Raw genomic sequence first — 8,112 nt, 5'->3', positions numbered from 1 at the left:
AAAATTTAAAAATACACGTGTGAAATAGAAAAATGCATTATATTTTAAATTAATAATTTTATATTACAAAAATATATATATATATATATATATATATATATTAAAAAAATATTAATGATATATATATATATATATATATTTATATATAGATATATAACATATATATATATATTTCTTTTCTTCTATATTTTAAAAAATAAAATAAAACAAAATAACAAAATATATATGTAGAAAAAATTATTAAATTTAATTTTTTTCATTTAAAAATAAAATATAAAAATAAATTTTTTTCGAAATTAAATATAAAAAAAAAATATATAAAAATAAAAAAATGTTCTTATTTAATTTTTTCAAAGACATGTTGGGCTATTTAGGTCTATATAAAAAAAATGGAAAAATATTATTCTTAGGTTTAGATAATGCTGGCAAAACTACATTATTAAGAAGATTAAAAGACGGAAGAATGATTTAACATGATCCAACTCCATAAGCCCATACTGAAGAATTAGTTTTAGGAAATGTAAGATTCAAAGCATTTGATTTAGGTGGTCATGAAGCTGTAAGAAAAACATGGAAGAACTATTATTCATCAATTGATGCTATAGTATATTTAGTAGATAGTTCTGATCATGTAAGATTTTCAGAATCAAGAATAGAATTTAATAAAATTTTAAATACTCCTGAATTAGCAAAAGTTCCTATTGTTATTTTAGCAAACAAAATTGATATAACTGGAGCTGCAGGAGAAGAAGAATTAAGATTAAACTTTGGTTTAGCAAATAAAACATAATTCGGAATTGAAAAAGTAACAGAATTGGATGGAAGATAAGTGGAATTATTTATGTGTTCCGTGGCTAAAAAAATTGGTTATGCAGATGGATTCTAATGGATTTCGAAATTCTTAAATTGAGAAAAATAAAAATAAAAATAATAAATATTGTTTTTTGTTAGAAATTAATTAATATTTAATATATAAAACATTTTTTAAATTTTTTTATTATTTTCATTAATTTTATTTTAAAATAGAAAATGAAAGATTGATAATATATATATATATATATATATATATATATATATATATATATATATATATATTATATATTTATAAATATTACATATACAAATATAATTATAAATTTTTTATATATTTTTTTTATATTTTTATATTGATTTAATAAATATATTTTAAATAATTTCATAAAATTTTAAATATTAATTAAAATTTATTATGTACATGAAATTTATTTAAGTAAATTATTAATGTAAAAATTTAATAATATAAAAAATATTAATAATTATGTTAATTTTATATTTATAAATAAATTTTAAAAATAAATTAATATTTTTTTTCATTAAAAAAAACTTTTATCATTTTATTCAATATTATTTAAAATATTATTATTGAATTAATCAATTAGTTTAAAATTTTATTTTTCCTAATATTCCTTCTATTAAATATTATAATTTTTTAGAGTCTGATTATAGTTAGGGATTTTAAAATACTTTTAAACTATTTTTTATTTATTACTGTTTATTCTATTTAACATATCTATTTAATTTTTCTTTACCTTATCATTTATAATTTTTATTACATTTTCTATATTATTATTTGGGATAATAAACAAGATAATTATTAGCTTTCTCATTTAATTCTTCATTTTAAAATTACATTATTTAAATATCTTAATTTTGGTAAATTTACGATTTTTACAAAGATTAAGTATTATAATTATTTTGAGCTATGTTAATTTTTTTACTATTTCTTTTTAGATTTATTACTATAAAGATGGTTATTATTATAATAAAGGAATTAAAGCTTACTGTTATTAATTATTTTATTATTATAATTATTTATATTATTATTATTATTATTATTATTATTATTATTATTATTATTATTATTATTATATATATTATTTTTATTAAGGATCAGAAATAATTTTTTCTGAAATTTAACTTTATTTACTTTTCATGCTATTATTAAGCACATTTGATGTCATAGAATTAACACTATTTTTTTCTTCTTTTGTTTTAGATTTTATTATTGCTTTTTTATTAGTTAAAGATGTTTAAGAAACGAAAGCTTCACTACTTACTATTTAATTCAAATTGTTTAAAACAGCTATATCCGAAATTAAATCTTCAAAACATAAAGAGCATAAAGACTCTTTCTAATTTTATGGACGAGAAGAATTTCTTTTGATCGTTGATTAATTTATTTATTATTAATTATTTACTAAAAGTGAAGAATTTTTTTAAATTGTATGCGCTTTATCTGAAAACTCTTGAGAAAGCATAAATTTATCATAATAAATTTTTCTATCTATAAGTTCTTAATCTGAAAAAGGAAATATATAATTTTCTTCTGAAAATAAATATTAATAAATTTAAGTATTTTCTAATATTTAACTTAAAGCTATTTAATTATTTTTAATATTTTATAAAGCTTTGTATTTTTTTCTTTATTTTCTTTTAATTTTTTCCAAGCACCCTTTTTCTTACATAGAAACATCTTTTTATATTTAAAAATACTTTCTTTTTTATATATGACATTCTTAGCAATTTTACCCTAGGTGATTTTCTTATTTACATATATAGCATTTCACATTTATTTTCTTTAGATTGCTTTGTAATTATATCTCATCTTTTAACATACAATATAATTCATAATCTAGTAAATTAACTTTTATTAATTCTACAAATTCTACTCTCTTAATCTTTAATACTGTCAAAATACCTTTAGAAAGTACACTAGCTTTCCTTTTTTCTCCTGTAATGAAACTAAGCTCTCCAAAATAATCATATTTGTTTAATTTATCAATAATAAATTGTGAAGAAGAGGTCATTTTTTATTATATTATATGCGCTTCCCCCTATAAAATTAAATATAAAGCTTAATCATCTAATGTATTTTCAGAAATGACATATTTATTAGGCTAAAAAGTGATTTCTTAAATAATTGAAAATAGTTTAGATGATAACGATTTCTTGAAATTGCTCAAAAAAGGTATTTTTTCGAAAAAAATAGATTCTATGAAATTATCTAAAACCTATTTTTCTTAGTTTGGAAGAAAAACTAATGTCTCTTATTAACTTTATGTGTTCGAGAATATATTTGTAATAGGCAAATTTGCAATATAATTTAAATTCTAATCTAAAATGGTATTTTTTATATTATATTTAAGAGAATGTTCCATTAAATCAATTTAATGTTAGATTTTTAAGCTTTTTTCTTTATATTTTCTCTTTTTAATATTAAAAAAAGTCCAAAATATATACATATAAATTAGTCCTAATGTTGAACTTTAGATTTGTAAGAAAATTAAGTAATCTTTTTCTATTTATTCTTGAAGAAAGTAGGAATTATTACCAAATATGCAAGTAATACATAATAATATATTTTCAGTAAATTAATATAAAGTACACTAATATGAGAAAATAAATATATTGATATATATATATATATATATATAAATATTATATATATATATATAAATAATTACTTAATTTTAAAGATATAGCTAAAAATTTGTAAAAAACAAAATTATTAAAATAGAATATATAATTACTTTAAAAACATCATATTAATAAAATTTAAATCTTTTGAAAAAATGAAGTTTAAGACTTTTTATATTTTAATTTATTTTAATAGTTTTTAACAAAACAAATATCCTTAAAATCACCAAATAAAAATTAGGTATCTAAAAATATATAATTGGGTTTAAAGTTTCCAACAAAATGATAATTGTTGGCAATATATCAGCTAATTTTAGTATATTTGGGTAATTTTTTATAGTCTATGGAAGTATTTAGTTAGTATATTTATCATAATATTATATCGAGAGTCCAAAAATAACTTCAATAAGAGAAAAAAAATATAAAAAAGATTAAAAGATAAACAAAGGAAATGTATTTTGGTAACATTTTAAAGTTTTAAAAAGGTAAAACTAAATAATAAAAATATTAAAGAGAATACTAAGGAATAAAAAAGAAAATGAAAAATTACTCAATAACCCTTTAGTTTATATAAATTTATAAAGTTTAAATGAAATAAGTTCAAAACCAAAATCAAGAATTTTTTATAATGAAGATTTTGTCAAATTTATATTTTTTGTGATTTTTTTTTATGAAAATAAATCTGTTTTATCATTTAAAAGCACTCGAATTTTTTCGAAATCAATAAAAATGGGATTATCTGGGATTAGATCTTACTATTATTAGTATTTTATTTTTTGTTAACTTTTTTACTTTTATATTGAAGAACAATGAGATTCTATAATATGTTTTTTTTATTATATTTCATATTTTATTTTATTCTTAGAAGGTTATCTGTGTAAATATTAAGATTATATATTTTCTGTCTTAATATTTTGTTCTACTTTTTAAATTTATTTTTTAGAAACTCTTCTTTAGGTTTCAAACGAATAATTTCTTACCTTCTCTAAGAATCTTTTATAATTTTACTAGGTATATTACGGATAGGAATTTGAATTCAATAATGTAATTAAAGAAAATCTTTATCTCTTTATTATTTATTCTGTTTAAGTTTCTTTCTTTTTAAAAGGAATTATTTCTCCAGTTTTTAAATAGTCTTTTTTTCTAAACTATGAGACTTTTTGTGTTGGTTCTTTCTATTTTTTATTTTTATTATTTTTTATTTTTAAAATCATTTTTTTTTTTTTTACTTAAGATTCTTATTTATGCTTATTTATTTGTAAAACATTATAAGCCTAACTATGACTTTCTTAATTTATTTCATAACTTACTTAGCTTAAGTCCTTAGAACACGTTAATGAAAATGCAAAGTTCGGCACACTTTCTTCTGAGTTGTGCTTTTGAATTTATTTCATGAAGTTTATTTTATTTGTTTTTCCTTGTTTGATTTCTGAAATATTTTGTATTTAATTATTTCTATATATAATATGTATATTTTTTTATGCGTTTGTTGTTTGAAATAGTTCAATATTAATTATAAATATAGTTATATTTATTTATTTGTTTTATTTTTTTGTTAAAAATAATTTTTATAATTGAAATTTCCAATTATTATTATTTTTATTTTTTTTAAAAAAAAATAAATAATTAAAGTAATATAAATTAATACAGTATTATAATAATTAATATTAATAAATATATAAAAATATTTTATTTTAATAATAATTAATGAAGATTAATAAAAATAAATAATAACTAAAAAACCGCCTTTTGAAAATTTTCTATCAAAATTATTCAGAAAATAATTAATTACAAATAAATAAAAATAAATAAAATTAAAAAATAACCAAATAATAATATATTTATAAATAAAAAAAAAAAAAAATATGTCTTGTGATACAATTGAACTCGAAGAAATAAACGAAAATTCAATATAATATAAACCATGGGGCAAATTAATTTCATTAAACTAATCTCTCTGTGAGGATTATTATTTATCAGGTCCTGAAATAACTATAGGAAGATCTGATTCATGCTAAATATAAATAAAAGGTTTTTAAAAAATTTCATTAGTACACTGTAAATTAATATATACATTACAAAAGAAGCTAAACATAGAAGATTTATCTACAAATGGTACATTTGTTAATGATAAATAAATTGGAAAAGGAAATATATACCAAGATCTAAAAAGTGGAGAAGTTTTATATCTTTTACATAAAAATAAAGTAGGTTAGAAATAATGCTTAGGATTTATATTTATGAAAAATGAATAAAATGATGACAATAATTAAGTAAATATAATATAAAATTTAATAAAAATAAAAAAACAAATATAGAACGAAAAATTATAAAAATATAACGAAATATAAGATATAGAAAAACTAAAATGTGGAATTTGTTAAAATATACTTTTTTAATGCATAACTGTGAATCCTTGTCTGCACAATTTTTGCGGAGGATGTATTTCTGAATTAATAATAAAAGAGGACTAATGCCCTTAATGTAAAAATCAAATGACATTTTTAAAAAAAAATATAATCATTAATTAATAAATAAAAAACTATTTGGAATAAAATCCACAAAAAAAACGACCAAATCATGAATATTAAGAATTGAATACTAAAAATAAAATTAATATAGAAACTTTAACAATTAATTAAATTAAAAAAATTGTTTCCTTAAATAAAGTTAATAATAAAATCTAAACAAATAACTATAATTAAAATCAAAACGAAGATGAAACATTTTCAAATTATTCATATTTAAGTGAAGATAATTAAATCTTGTAATAGTAATATAAATATATATATAAAAATTATATTTTATGAAAACAAAACAAAAAACAAAGGGTCAATCCAAAAGATTGTATAGAATGTTTTAAAATGAATAATAATGGATTTTAATGCGGAAAAGATCAATAACATTAATATTGCTATTCTTGTGATAGAATATTTCCTTAAAGAGATGATTTAGAAAATTAAAAATGTTATTTGTGCAAAAAACCATTTTGTGGTTTATACTTAGGTTCTTGTGTTGGAAAAAATATTAATTTATTTTAATTAAAAGATGCAAATATTCCTGAAAATATAATGGATGATGTTTTTAAAGGAAATTTAGTTGAATATAATATATTATAAGAACATATAAAATAAAATAAATATTCAACAAAAGAAATTTTCTAAATATAATTCATATAAAAATAGTCATTTTCATATTAAATATCAAATAAAATATCAAATTACGTTGGAGATAAAAAAGAAATAAAAATTTATCCAGAAACAGCTTTATGTACAGAATGTTTTCCACTATTATGGAATTAAATCATATTTAGATACTTAGAAAATATAAAACAAAAATAGCAATATAAAAAACCTAACTGCTATTGGGGAATAAATTGTAGAACAATGAAAAATAATAAAGATCATGCAGAAAAATACAATCATATATGTGAATAAAAACGTTTTTGAGATTAAAAATATATATGGAAATATATATATATATATAAATATAAAAAAATTTATATATATATATATAATATATATAATATTATATTTTCATATTTATATATTATTTCTTTTATTTATAATATTTCTTTATTAATTATAATACTATTTTTTTATATTGTTTTTTCTTTTTTTATTTTTATTTATATAAAATTTATTTTACTTATAAATATAATATATACTATATATTTTTATTTAAATATAATTTTATATTTTAAAATTAAATATAATATAATTAAATTTATTTTATATGTTAGATACAATTTTTTTTTTATTATATAATCACGAAAAATAATATATACTTATTGTTTATTATTTTTTATTTTTTTTTAAAATATATATATAAAATTATTTTTTCTTTATAAAATATATAATATATTCATATTAACTTCATTATATTCTATTATTTTTATTCGTTTAAAAATTTTTATTTAATTTTAGGAAATTAAAATTATGAGAAATTAATAACTAAAATAAGATATTTACACTTTTACTAAATTTATTTGAAATATATATAAAAATAAAAATAAAAATATCATATACAATTAAAATTAAAATTATTTTTTATATTACAAGAAAGGTAAAATAATTAAATATTTTAATATAAATATATATTTTTACAATAAATTTTTTTTTAATTCATCATTTAAAATTAAAAAGAAATACACTATGTTAATATTATATATTTTTTTTAATATATATTTAAAATATTTTTTTATAAATTAAAAAATATTATATATAATAATTATTATAATCAATGCTTAAATATAAATATTTTAAACCTACATAATCTAAGAGTATTTAATAATAATAATAATTTTTATAATCTAAGATTATGTTTTTATATAATTAAATTATTTAAGTAAACAAATTTTAATTATTTATTAAACCTTAAAAATTATTTGATAAATATTAAAGATAATTGAAATTATTAATATTCCGTTTTTTAAAAAAATATCGTTTTTTAAATTTCATTTTTTTAAAGAAAAAAAAATAACATTTTTTTTTACTTATGAAGTTAAAAAAAATCATTTTAAAATTAAAAAAAAATAATAAGCAAAAAAAAAATTATGAATAAAAAATTATATAAATAATTTTCTTTGTAACACTAATATTTTCCAAAATAAATTGTTTTTTGCAAGCAGATTAAATAGTCCAAGAGCTCTAAAAA

At 16.0% G+C, this 8,112-nt stretch overlaps 2 protein-coding genes across 2 annotated transcripts, besides 15 other annotated features; both read left to right on the top strand. All coding sequences in view use genetic code 6, as the record gives it.

Annotated features, from left to right (window-relative positions):
* Positions 1-71: 71 nt before the first annotated feature.
* Positions 72-172: a microsatellite.
* Positions 173-300: 128 nt separating this feature from the next.
* Positions 301-330: a microsatellite.
* A 1-nt stretch (position 331) lies between these two features.
* On the top strand, positions 332-911 carry IMG5_197360 (small gtp-binding protein, putative; the record flags this gene model as incomplete). Its single annotated transcript, XM_004024186.1, has 1 exon — positions 332-911. One exon carries the CDS (start codon positions 332-334, stop codon positions 908-910), a length of 579 nt encoding a protein of 192 aa, XP_004024235.1. The 3' UTR covers position 911.
* Positions 912-1,043: 132 nt separating this feature from the next.
* Positions 1,044-1,112: a microsatellite.
* Positions 1,113-1,129: 17 nt separating this feature from the next.
* Positions 1,130-1,167: a microsatellite.
* Positions 1,168-1,253: 86 nt separating this feature from the next.
* Positions 1,254-1,296: a microsatellite.
* Positions 1,297-1,823: 527 nt separating this feature from the next.
* Positions 1,824-1,925: a microsatellite.
* A 1,525-nt stretch (positions 1,926-3,450) lies between these two features.
* Positions 3,451-3,494: a microsatellite.
* Positions 3,495-4,632: 1,138 nt separating this feature from the next.
* Positions 4,633-4,663: a microsatellite.
* Positions 4,664-5,073: 410 nt separating this feature from the next.
* Positions 5,074-5,138: a microsatellite.
* Positions 5,075-5,133: a microsatellite.
* A 175-nt stretch (positions 5,139-5,313) lies between the features above and the next one.
* On the top strand, positions 5,314-6,905 carry IMG5_197350 (hypothetical protein; the record flags this gene model as incomplete). The annotated part of the gene is made up of 2 exons (XM_004024185.1): positions 5,314-6,229; positions 6,287-6,905. The coding sequence occupies exons 1-2, from the start codon at positions 5,322-5,324 to the stop codon at positions 6,903-6,905; spliced, it is 1,527 nt and encodes a 508-aa protein (XP_004024234.1). The 5' UTR covers positions 5,314-5,321.
* A 20-nt stretch (positions 6,906-6,925) lies between these two features.
* Positions 6,926-6,990: a microsatellite.
* A 5-nt stretch (positions 6,991-6,995) lies between these two features.
* Positions 6,996-7,033: a microsatellite.
* A 414-nt stretch (positions 7,034-7,447) lies between these two features.
* Positions 7,448-7,498: a microsatellite.
* A 129-nt stretch (positions 7,499-7,627) lies between these two features.
* Positions 7,628-7,675: a microsatellite.
* Positions 7,676-7,758: 83 nt separating this feature from the next.
* Positions 7,759-7,799: a microsatellite.
* Between the last annotated feature and the right edge of the window lie 313 nt (positions 7,800-8,112).

This window comes from Ichthyophthirius multifiliis (genome assembly GCF_000220395.1).
Source record: "Ichthyophthirius multifiliis unplaced genomic scaffold scaff_1120509251404, whole genome shotgun sequence".
NCBI classification, from domain to species: Eukaryota; Ciliophora; class Oligohymenophorea; order Hymenostomatida; genus Ichthyophthirius; species Ichthyophthirius multifiliis.
The sequence above is the reverse complement of the archived record's forward strand: the minus strand, read 5'-3'. Positions and strand labels throughout refer to the sequence as shown.